This window comes from Cynocephalus volans, chromosome 14, assembly GCF_027409185.1.
Source record: "Cynocephalus volans isolate mCynVol1 chromosome 14, mCynVol1.pri, whole genome shotgun sequence".
Taxonomy (NCBI): domain Eukaryota; kingdom Metazoa; phylum Chordata; class Mammalia; order Dermoptera; family Cynocephalidae; genus Cynocephalus; species Cynocephalus volans.
This window is the reverse complement of record NC_084473.1, coordinates 39,767,537-39,779,621: the sequence shown is the minus strand read 5'-3', so window position 1 is coordinate 39,779,621 and position 12,085 is coordinate 39,767,537. Positions and strand designations below refer to the sequence as shown.

Genomic DNA, 12,085 nt, shown 5'->3' with positions numbered 1-12,085 from the left:
ACTGGACAGAGCACAGGCTTTGAGTTAGGCGGGATTTGAATGCTTATTAATCACGCGGCAGCCATGGCCAGGCTCCAGTTCCAGGTCTGTAAAATTGGAATAATTGTATCAACTGTGCTGAGTCCGGAGCCCGGCCCTCTTTAAGTGTTGTTTTCCTCTGTTCCTCTCCATGGGCCAGTGAACTGTTCATCTGGAAACCCCTCGAAGCACAGAAGGCAGTGCTTGGTTCACCTTCAGCCTTCTCTTTCCCACCTCAGACCTCGCAGAGGTTATCATCAGTTCTGGCACCTCCTTGGGCCCAGCCTGGCAGCATGGTTCCTCCTGTCCTCAGTGCTGCATAGGTTAGATGATGGTTGGGGAATCACAGGGGGGGTCGTGTAAAATCTAATACTGCCTGGGTTGTGTGTCTGCAGCAGGTGTGTCCAGCTGGGGAATGAGGCCTGGAAGCTGATGGGCACGAGGTCCCCCTCAGAGGGGTGCGGGCCCAGGGTGGTGAGCACGGGCATGATTTGGCTGCGGTGAGTCATGGTGTGAGGCTCTGACTCTCCCCTCTGCCCACTGTCACAAGCCTGGACGCCAGAGGTAAGATGCAGGGTGTGTAGGCTGGGGATGGTGGTGGGGAGCTGCCAACCTTGGGGGGCGGAGGGCCAAGATGAGGGCCCTAGAGCTAACATTGGCTCCTCAATCACTTAGGACAATAGGGACGTCTCCTACATGTTAAACTTCACCAACCATGTCGTTGTGGAGAAACTGGGTTCTGAGTTAAAGTTTGATTACTTTTTTTCAAAGCCCTCAAATGTTTGTGCCCTTTGAGAATATTCTAGAAGGAGGATGGTATACAGGAGAGAGAATGTGGGATTTCTTCTCAGAAGACCCACATTGCCGTGGAAACTCTCTCTGGCCTCTGTGTGATCTTAGATGCTCAGGTCTTTTTTTTTTTGCCCTGAGCTTCCATATAGCCCTGCTCAACACTCTCTCTCTCCTAAAATCCAGAGAGGTGATGGCTGGTATTTCCGTAGACCCTCCTTTGTCCTCACCCTCCTTGTTTCTTGTTCAGAGAAAGGCTCTGAAAAAGAAAAGTGCCCATGACCTTGTGGTGGGCATTGGTGATGATGGCCAAGTCCAATCCTGTGCAGAGGCAAAGCCAACCCTTCTGGATGTTGCTCAGGGTCCCCTGATGACTCCTTCCTGAACTATTTCTCCACCAGTTAATCGAGGCAGCTGACATCCAGCCATGAGGACATCACTCCTTTGGTTAAGGATACATATATAACAAGGCTTAGGGGAAAAGGGAATCTCCACACATGGATGTGGAGGGCCAAGCGGGGAGGTGGGCACCATGGGAGCAGGGCCTGAAAACACATTTTGGTGACTTCAGTGTTTGCCACTGAGGTTTCACTCACACACACACATACCCCCAACCATATACCAAAGACTTAAGTGAGGACCAGTAAGTCACTGTCCAAGAAACTGTGGCTTGGGAAGAGTTTTTGCTGTGAAACATCATTTTATTAACTGATTGATTTCTTTTTCTTTCTTTCTTTCTTTCTTTTTTTTTTTTTTTTACAAAAATAAACAATTTAATGAATAAGTACAAAAGCTTCTGGATATACAAACTCCAGGAGGGGGGAAAGACTGGTTTTGGCTGCTTTGCGGCTTTCACTGAAAGCAAATGAGGCAGAAAGGCCCCGGTCTCACCCCCGCTCCAGGTCCTGGCTCATACCGCAACCTGCTCCTCCACCCCAGTCTTGGCTCATCTGGAGGTGTGCTCCTCTGTCCCGACCCCTGGGCCGGCCTGGGAGTACCCCCTGTCGGGAGGCCAGAGACAGCCTCCCCAAGGACACAATCACCCACATCCCAGAGCATCCCGCAGCCAAGTCCCCTGCCTGGAGCTTAAGCTGAGAGAACACTCCATGACCGATTGTCCCCACGCAGCCCACTGCCTGCCGTTGTGCAGCAGCAGCAGGGCTTTGGCTACATTCTCACACTATGAACACAGTGATGAGGCTGCCCACAGAACTGTCCCAGTGAGGGACACAGCCCCCATTGGGAAGACTATCCTGAGCCTTGCTTGCAGCCCAGAGGGTTGGAGAGGCAGTCAGCCTCCCGTGATTCCTGGCCTGGGAGCCAGCAGTCCCACATCTAGGCTGGTAAACTCACATTTTAACATTTCGCATTATTGCACGTTTGTCCTGGTCACATCGGTCTGTCTGGGATGTCAGCCTCATCTGTAGGAGTTCCCAGGTGACATGCAGTGCTGCTAGTGCTAGTCACTCCCTCCACAGGCAAGCCCAGCTGGCGAGGGTGCTCAGCTGAGCCCTCAGGTAGGTAAGCCAGAGGCCCTCACATATGTGGTCTTGCTGGGATCAGAAACCACTTGGCTCCATCCAGTCTTGAAGAAGACCAGCCGCCGACCTGAGGGCAGAGGTGAGAGGTAACAGGACTGGATGCTTCTCTCCCTGGAGGCAAGGCCACTCTCCCTAATGCTACTGCCTTGAGGACATACATACTTCTTTCTCATCTCAGCCTCCTTTCTGGCTCCCACTGGGGGCCTGCTACCTGTGAACCCCTCCTACAGAGAAGTCCAGCTGCCTCCCCCAAATGCCCTCTTGCACTGGCTCACCTGTCCAGGTGGTCTGGTTGGTGACCACAAAGGCCTGGCACTGGGCATGGCTCTCACAGACATCCATGGCCTCAGCCAGGTTGAACACAGAAAGGAGGCAGCTGCCGTGGTGGTAGGATGGCCAGCAGTGGTAATCCTCCTGCGGGATGGTGCTGTCTGGGATGCGCTGGTACTCTGTGGGTGGGGGATGGAGCAAAGTAAGAACTCGGTGTGCTGAGGGGTGAGGGCTGGGGCCACTTTATGAAAGGGGCTGTGAGATTCAGTTCCTGGATGAAAGCTGAAATCCAGCCCAGTCTTCCTAGCATGGAGATGAAGGCAGCCACTGGTGTTGGGACTGGGCTGATCACTCAATAAAGGCAAAGTGCAGACTTGGTTTTTGGGAAATACACATCTACCAAATCTAAGGGCAGGCAGCTGGTTAAGGCAGCACAAGATGGCGGGCACATGCATGGGACAGATACACACACACAGCCACCAGCTGTCCAGGCTGGCTGCTGAGGTCAGGACATTTTAGACTTTTAGCCCCAGCTTCTCAAACTTTAATGTGCACGTGAATCACCAGGTAATCTGGTTAAAATGCAGATTCTGACTCAGTAGGTCTGGGGTGAGATCTGAGAATCTGCATTTCTAGCCAGCTTCCAGTGCTGCTGGTCTGCAGACCACACTGAGTAGCAAGGGTTCGGAACACTGCTCAGTGACCCCTTCTCCCAGCCTTGGGGAGAGAGGTTAGGGAAGCTGTTCAGGTAGGCCTGGGGGGCAGTTAGGGAGTTTAGAAGTTAAGAGGTATGTAAATAAACATAGTACACCAAAAATCCATGGCTAGAGAATTTGGGGAGGGGGCTGGAGGGAGAATCTGACATCTCCCCATTATACAGAAAGAGCCGCAGAGGATCTGAAAATGCCTCACAATCAGGGAGCGCTCAGTGGCAGGCCTCTTGTTCTCCCCAGTCTTTTCCACCTCCTGTGAAGCCCCAGCTCTGGACTGACAATGCAGAAGCCCTGGGCCTCTGGCCACCCCGCCCTCCTTCCTCCTCCTCCTCCTCCTCCCAGGGACTAGACCAAAGTCCAGGGCTGGCTGTGATTTATAGCCCCATAAACGGTGTCCTCAGGGACAGAACCAGCCATTGTTCACCTCGTTAAACTTTATTTACAGGGCTAACGAGGGCTCCCCCACCCCTAACACTGGCCAGGGCTCCTTGAATATGGAGGCTGCTCACCCCTCGCCCCTCTGCCAACCACGGCTAAAGCCCAGTGGAGGGACCACAGCTGGTAACCAGTGGCCAGAATTCTCCCCCTGACCTGGGGCTTCTTGGCTGGTGTCAGTGTGGAGCCCCCTCTACCTTCAGCAACCCTCCTAGCCCTGGGATGGCAGAGGAAGGAAAGAGAAGCAAACATGCATTGTGTTCCAGCTGTGAAATAGGAAATGTGCTAATTGCTTTTACACACCTCACCAGGTGTTTAATCCCCGCAAGAATTTTGTGAGGTAGGTAATATTGAACCCGATTCACAGATAAGGAAAGCGAGGCTCAAGGGGTAACTTGCTCAAGTCACAGAGCCAGTACATGGTGGGGCTTGGAGCCATCCTGAGAAGGGGTACAGTGCCCACCCCCTTGTTCAAAGCAGAATTACAGTTGTTCTAGCTCAGAGACCTCAAAATGAAGGCTAAACAGTAGTCTCTGCATCACTCCAAGTGAGTCCTTAGAGTGGCCTTTGGAGACGGGGTCCCCGGAGGAAGGGTGAGCCACTTAGCCCAGTTAGGGGGGATCACTCACTGTCCCACCTGCTTCCCACCTCTCCACCAGTCCCTGGATCCCCGCTGGGCCACTCACCGGTGCTACTGCTGGTTGTGGAGTTCTGTAGATACTGCCCGCTCCGGTACAGGTGCAGCACCTTCTCCAGCTGGGTCAGGGTCTCATCTACCCCCCAGATGAGCTCTCCTGCAGAGAGCAGTGGGCTGTGGCAGGATGCCTGTGCTCCTACTCCTTCCCGCATTAGGCAGCCAGCTGCCTCCCCTTCTGGAGCCTGGGCCCAGATTACTGGTGGGCTGGGAGGGGCTTTGCCACAGAATACCACCTTGTGAAATGATGGTTTCTGGACCCCGTGCTGCCCTGGGTCATTCTTGCCCCCAGTCCTGCTGGGGGAGGGGCAGGTGGTAGGAAGCAAATGGATCCTGGAATGCTCACCTGTGGCGTTGACAATGCTGTCCAGCAGAGGCCGTAGTGAGGGCGGGGCACTGTGGGGCAGGAGGTATGTGAAGAAAAACCTGTGGCAGAAACAAGGGAGTCAGGGGTACAGGCTTTGGGGACACATTCTTCCTCTACCCCAATGTGGGACAGAACCCCGGTCCGGCCAGGGAGCCTGATCCCTCAAGCCTAGCTACCAGGCATATCCCCGGGGTGTAACACAGAGTCTACTCAGACTCTGGAATGGGTCTGAGCACATGCTAAGACTACAAGCAACTTCATACCGTGCTTCTGAGGTCTGTTTTCCTCTGCGCCCCCGGCACTTCCCACATTATCTCCTGACTAACCTGCAGTGTCAGAGCAGCCCCATGGCTGGGCCTGATGAGGGGCTTCCCAGAGGTCTAAGGCCAGGGTGCGAACGGGAAATGCCAGTCCCATCAGCCCTAGACTCTGAGTCTGACACTATTTTAAGAAGCCTCCAGCTGCCAACCCCAACCCAGATTCTCCTTGGAGCTGTCTATTTTTAGCCTCACCATCAGGGGCCCAAACGTTCCCTCTTGACGGGTGGCAGCCTTTCCCTGCCCCCACGACTCCACTGGTCAAGGCTGTGTCTCTCTGCCTCCCTGGCCTCCTGGCCCCATCCTGGCTATCTCCCTGCCCTGGCCTCTCAGGCCCTCTCTCTCTGGTTGGAATTTCGGAGCGGGGGTAGTCACCTGTAGGCATTGTAGACGTTCCGCTTCTCATTCATGCCCTCGCACCAGCCCTGGGCCGAGCAGGGCAGGGTGAAGTTCCTGGCTGGAAATTCGAGTATGCAGTCAGCACTGCTTGCACATGGCGTCTCCTCCACACGGGCATCGTCCAGATCTGTCACCTTCAGCTCCCCATCCACCAGCACAAACTGTCGAGGGCGGAAGTCCAGCAGAGTGACCGAGCCCAGTGGGGAGTGGGCCAGGTGGTGGAGGAGGCGGCCCAGGCTCAGGCAGATCTGAGGGGCAGACACAGGGCTGCTCACTGCTCTCCTGGGTGGGGGCCGGAGGGACCCCAGGGCTCCCTTCTTTGGGCTCTGGAATTAGCTTGTGGGGGGTTGGCCTTTCTCTTCTATAAGCCCCCATGCTCAATAAAGGCTGAAACCAGAGGCCTTAGAGAGGAGGCCAGTGATTTCCGATTAACCCTTGGCTAGCCTGACCTTGCAAATAACATGGAGTGGGTAGAAAAGGGGCAACAGGGGGTCTGGGGATAATGAATCCCTTCTCTGAAGTTGCATCTTGAGTGTGGTTTTAGTTCAGTGTATGGAAACAGAGGGAAGGTCAAGATGACCTAAGGTCATTCCTAGTCCCAGGACACTGGCCCTCCTTGCAGCCAAGCTGAGTGTGTTTTCATGGGTGTGCACACGGGTCGGGGGATGTGGGGGATTGGGAGGGGAGGGGTGAGGAGAGCAAGAGCACAGAATGTCAAGATCTTCTATGTCCTGCTTCTTTTTTCTAACCCTTTGGCCGATGGCCGAGTCAGCCTGTGTTCCTTCCTTTCCTCCCTCTCCCTCGGCTGAGGAGGAGTCAAATCTGCTATGGAGAACTGGCCTTCTAAGGCAGAACCATTCCAGCAGAGAGCTCAGCGCCCGAGCCCTCCTCCCTGCTCACTCGAAATCGATCCTCCCAGGAAGTCTGCAGCAGCTGGATCATTTCCACAGGGGCGCCCAGCTCCGTGATGGTGGTCAGGGTGTCCGGGATGTCCTCGCTGTCCTGGTAGCAGTAGCCATAGAGCTGTGGGAAGCCCAGGGCAGGTCATTAGGTCACAGGGTGGGGGTGGGGACAGAGAAGGGCTGGACTGTCAGATACCCCTCCCTCTGTCCCCCCAGCCATCTCTAGGCCTTTGCTTCAGCTCAGGCCAGAAGAGAATAGCAGCATTGCTTGGGAAGCCTGCCTCTCTTCCCTGCAGCCAGAGATCCCACTGGCTACATCAGCCCCTCACCTCTTGCCACTAAGGTAAACGGGCAGTCTGGCCACCATGCGTTAACCCTGTGCCTGGCACCATGCTAAATGCTCTATATACAAAACTCAATTCTTATAATAACCCTAAGGGGCACAGTGGGTACTATTATTATCTCCAATTTCAGGTGAGGAAACCGATTCAGGGAGGTTAAGTGGCTTGCATAAAGTCACACAGTTAATAAACCCAGGAGCCAGGAATGGGAATTTATGCCACTCTGATTCAACAACCTGGTTCTTTCCAAAAATATCCTTTGCTAATCCACAAGCCAGCAAATGACTAGTACATTCCCCCTAACCCCAACTCCAATCCTTGTCTCTTTCTCATCATCTCCACTTTCTGGCTGCTTTACTTTTTCTCTGCTTGGTGTGCTGAGGCAAGCTTCCTCAGGGTTGGTAACAAGCGTTGATAAGAACAAAGTATCTAAGGGGCACATCCCTGGGTGTTCTTTGCATATGTGGGTGGGTGACATGCATCAATGGGGGTGGTAGAGAGGGATGGTTCCCAGGGAAGATCAGTCCCTTGGTGGCATGGTCACAAGGAACTGCCCACTCTATATCATCTGGGGGAGGGGTTTGGTATCACCCAGTTGGTCAGGGCCTTCTGGGCAGCACAGCCCGACTATCACTACTACCTAAACCAGCATCCACAGACAGCTCTACTTCTCCAGGCTTCTCCCAGCATACTCCGCAGGAGCTAGGGGCTCAGAACAACCAGCACCCTGTGGCACAGGAACACAAAGGCGGAGTTGTCCAGCTGGACGGGAGAGGGGAAGGGTCCATGGTAGAAGGGTGGGGGTGGGGGCTAGATGTCCCTGCACACTGTCACCCTCATGCCATCATCCACACCTTTCCCAGCTCCACTCCAAGCCTCACATGCCCCCTTCCCTCCCTTGGAGTGCCGTTCAGCTCCCCTCCCTGGAGCAAGCTGCTGCAGTTGTGCTGGCATGGGGGAAAGCGTGACTCAGTGTCCGCCACCAGGTCAGTTGGACTGTGACTCGGGGGACTGGGGGCAGTCTCAGGCACCCTCTTCTTTACTCTTTCTCCACCCCCCCATCAGTCCAAGGAGGCCCCAGACCCTGGTGGGGGTTGGGGGGGAGGTAAGGGGAGCAGCCCCAGGGCCTGGTTCTCATTTTCTCGCCAGAGTCTGGGCCTTTGTGGGAAACTTCTGAAGGTTATTAAACACCCGGAGGTCGTTAAATGCGCTGTTAACGAGGTATTAATCAACACCCCTCAGGAAAAAATAAAAAGACACCACTAACCCCTCCAGGAAGCATGAAGCTGGGCATTTCAGTCCCATCTTTTGTTTGTTTGGGAGAAGAAATATACTCAAAGAGGGCCAGAGTCTGGGCCTAAGTAGGCTTAGGGGCCCATTGGAGGCCTGAGGCCCCCAGTATGAGGGGAGCTGGGAGGAGGGAAAACCCTTGTGCCCTTTGATCCTGGGCTATTGAGGCATCTATCATATGAGGGAATGTGTGTGCATGGGTGTCAGAGGTGGGATGGGGAGGGGTCACAGAAGATGGGTACAGAGATCTCCCCCAGGCAGTCCTCAGGGACCAGAGCAAGCGCTGGGAGGTGCACAGTGGGACCTGCTCTCCTGGGCATTTTCTATGAGAACCCACAGCACCAACTTTGGGCTGCTCAGAGAGGGGGAGGGTGCTTCGGGCGGCCTGGGCGACAGGGAACTCTAGAAACATTCGTTGGCTCCTCCCCAGTTCAGCAGTCAAACGGTTTTGAAATTTTAAACGATTAAGAGGTATTAAAACAACATTATTTCTAGTTCCCCGCACGCTGGCACTGAAGCCTCCTGAGCAGGAAGAGTCCACCGTAGGCCTCCCTGCTGGCAGAGGTGGTGGTGCTGAAGAAGCCAGAGGGACACTGGCCTGGGGGTCAGGATTGATAAGTGGGGGAGACCCACCCCCAAAGCAGTCTCTAAACTCACACTAAGGGTCCCCTATTTTTCTCTTTCCCCTGGGCAGAAAGGACATGGGGACCTCTCCACCTTAGCAACCCTTGTGTCCTAAAGCAACCACCTTGTCTCTCTGACCCTGTAAGAGCCACACAGCCAACCCCAGACAGACTCAGTCTTGCTTGGTGGGGGGACGTGTGCACACTATTCAACTGTAATTCTTTTTTTTGGCGCCTTCAGAACTGAGCTGGGGGCCTGACATTACAGGGGAGGACTGCTCTGTGATATGTGGGTTTGGGGTGAGCTGCATGCTTGTGGGCGGGTGAGTGAGAGAGAAGTTCTTTCACAGATAGCAAAGCACATCATGCATCAAGCCCCTCCTAAGGGAGGGGGCCTTGAGTCAATCAACTAACACTAACGTCCTGCTAAGTCACTCACAACCTCTCCACCCCCTCAGAATCTGGCTGACACCCCAGGGTTTCCAAAGTGATCCCAAGAGCCCCTGGGAGGTGAAGAGAACAAGGTCCTCCCAGTTATAATGGCCACGTAACCAGCCGCTCACTCTCTGACGCTCCGCAACAGTGTCAGCCGTGCAGCCAGGCATAACCACTCACGACTGCCAGCTCTGCCTGACCTCCTTCTATGGTTCAGGGCCTGGGACCCTGTCACAAGGGTCTGACCATGGTGGGGGTGTCCTGGGGCAGACTGGGAGCCAGCAGGAGTGTAAAGAGCTTTCGGGCCTCTCTCTCCTGCTCAGCAGTGTCCACCCATCCCTCCAGGCCTGCGCTCTCATCTCACTCCTAAGGAAAGCAGGGCGGGATTTCTGGGTTTGCGGTCAGTTCTGCTGGGTGCAGAAAGGTTCATTTGCTGGGAGGTGGAAGATGCCGGCAAGATTCATCGGCTGGGGTGTCTGCACACACCCTATGTTCACTGGGCCAAGAGCAGTTAGGGATTCCCCTCTCAGACTGCTCAGACATGTGCACAGGGAACAGTTTGTCTACTCCTAGGGCCGACTCAAGGACGGAGATCTGGGAGAGAGGAAGTGGTGTGTGTTAGGGAAGTGCTGGGATTCTGAGAGGTCTGCTCTAAGTCTAGCTTGGAGGGGACAAAGTGGGGGTCTTATCTCTAAAATTCCCCCCACCCCCCCACCCCGCAGTGAACAGGGGAGGCAGAGTCCCATTTAGTAGAAACCTGGGTATCTGGCCTTCTGAACTTTCCAGACTCTTGGCCATATACGCTCAGATGAGGTGACATTCAGACCCTCAGGCCCTCACTCTGTCCACCCAGCTAAAACCCTGAGGCTTTCCCAGGGGTTCAAGGACCCATTTTAAGGCCTAAGGCACCCCAGGGTCACTTCTGGGAAGGGCCATGCATTTTCTGGCCTACTCCTCAACCCCCTTCCAGTAGCTTCTGGGTGGGGTGGGGGTGGGGCAGGGAACTCTCTGGAATCAGCCTGATACATGGCCTTTTTCCAGCCCTTCACAACCCCATTGCTCTCCTACCCCATCTTCAAAGCCAGACAAGTCACTGGAGGTTGAGGGAAGTGGGGTTCAGATTCCATCAGGAAGGGGGATCCCATCACTGCAGTTGGGAAATGTCCTTGGCATTCAACACCCTAACTCCAGCCAGGAGCAGAGTCCTAAGTCCGAACAGATGGCCCCACACTCCGAGTTTTGGGACCTTCTGTGTTGGCCTGTCTTTAAGGGCTGTGTGGAAGCTGAGAAACCCGGGAGTCCTTCGGTAAAGGGATGTCCACCAGGAGTAAGAGGCAGGGTGGTGCAGTGGAAAGCGCCATGGTCCAGCTTCTGCGCCCAGCTTAACTTGGGTACAGTCACCAAGCAGTTCTCTTTCAGCCAGAGTGACCGGGGCCTGGGCACGCCCAGCCAGCACCCTCACCCCCGCACCCTCACCCTCGTACCTGCAGCACGTTGGGGTGCCGCAGCCGCTCCAGCAGCACCATCTCCTTAAGCAGCTTGTGGGCCGCCAGCCGATAGCAGCCCCTCCGTGCCCCGAACTCGCGCACGCAGCTGCCCAGATCGTGGCCGCTGAAGTCCACCGCCTTGAGCGCCACCGCGGCGCCTCCGGGCAGGCGGACCCGGTACACGGCCTTGGTGTAGCCTGAGCCCACGTACTGCGCGCCAGACACGTTGCGGAGCGCGGCGCAGCCCAGGCGAGGGCCCGGGACGGGGGAGCCCGGGCCGGGAGCCGGGAGCCAGCCCGCGGCGCCGTCGGGCAGGGGCCGGGCCCGTGGGGGCCGGGGGCGCTGCAGGCCCGGCCCGCCGGGAGCCAGGTCCATCAGGCGCCGCCGTTCCGGCCGGCCGGCTCCGGGCCCGGGGCCCCCGCGGGAATAGCGCTGCACCTCCTCGTAGCGCGCCCGGATCTGCCGGGCCAGCTCTCCACGGCCCCCGCGACGGCCCGGGACAGGGGCCGGCGAGGGCCCGGGGGACTGGCCCGGCCGCGGAGGCTCCGAGCCCGGTGCGAAGAGCACGTTGAGGACGGAGCCCAGCAGGAAGGAGGCGCAGAAACCCGCGGCCACGGCCGCCCGCCGGCGCCGCATCGCTCCCCTCCCCCCCGGCCGGCCGGCCCCGCGCGGATCCCCGGCCCCAGCCCCGGGCGGCTCAGGCTCCCAGGCGGCTCCGCTCTGCGCCCCGCCGGCCCCCTGCCCAGCCCGCGCGCATGGCCCCGGCGGCCCCGACCCCGGCCCCTCGCGGGCGACACATCGGCCTGACACTTGCCTCCTCCCGCCCTGCCCCCGCTGCTTATAAGGCCCGGAGCCGCCCCCGCGCCCGCCCCTCCGCCTCCGCCTCCCGGCTCCCGGCCCGAGCGCGTCCTCGGCACCGCCCCCTCCGGCCGCCCGGCCCGGCCTTCCCCGCTGACTGACAGCGGGACCTCCTCCCGCGGCCGTCCGGGCCTGGGAAGCCGCGCGGAGGCGGCTCCGGCCCTGCCCAGCGCGCGGCCCCCCGAGCTCGGGCAGGGGAGCGGGGGAGGGGACGCGGCGGTCCCGCGGCGCGACGGGCTCCCGGCTTAACGCAAGGGCGGATAACGGGGCTGGGGCGGCCGCATAACGGGACCGGCGGGCGGAAAACGGAGCTGGGCGGGCGGGGTGGGGGGAGGATGAAGGGGCGAGGCCGGCGGGTGACGGGCTCCGGAGGGGACGACGGCGGCGTCCGGGCGCGCGGGTCGGTGTTATCCCAGAGCTCCCTCCCTGGACCCCGGGCCCTCGGGGCGTGCCGGGAGCAGGGAAGGCGCGTGGGTCCCGCCTCTCGCGCATGGGGCAGGGGGTGGCGGCTCCTCGGCCAGCCCCGGATTCTAGGTTGGGGTGTGGGGAGGCGGGCGCAGCCGGGCTGGCACCTGCGAGCGCGTGTGGGACGAGAAGTCTGGGCTG

The 12,085-nt window shown here is 57.7% G+C and overlaps 1 protein-coding gene across 1 annotated transcript; it reads right to left on the bottom strand.

Annotated features, from left to right (window-relative positions):
• Positions 1-1,487: 1,487 nt before the first annotated feature.
• Positions 1,488-11,420, bottom strand: PKDCC (protein kinase domain containing, cytoplasmic). Its single transcript, XM_063078191.1, has 7 exons — positions 10,619-11,420; positions 6,444-6,566; positions 5,520-5,791; positions 4,807-4,886; positions 4,453-4,560; positions 2,624-2,797; positions 1,488-2,415 (listed from the first exon to the last, which is right to left on the bottom strand). Exons 1-7 carry the CDS (start codon positions 11,255-11,257, stop codon positions 2,321-2,323), a joined length of 1,491 nt encoding a protein of 496 aa, XP_062934261.1. The 5' UTR covers positions 11,258-11,420; the 3' UTR covers positions 1,488-2,320.
• Between the last annotated feature and the right edge of the window lie 665 nt (positions 11,421-12,085).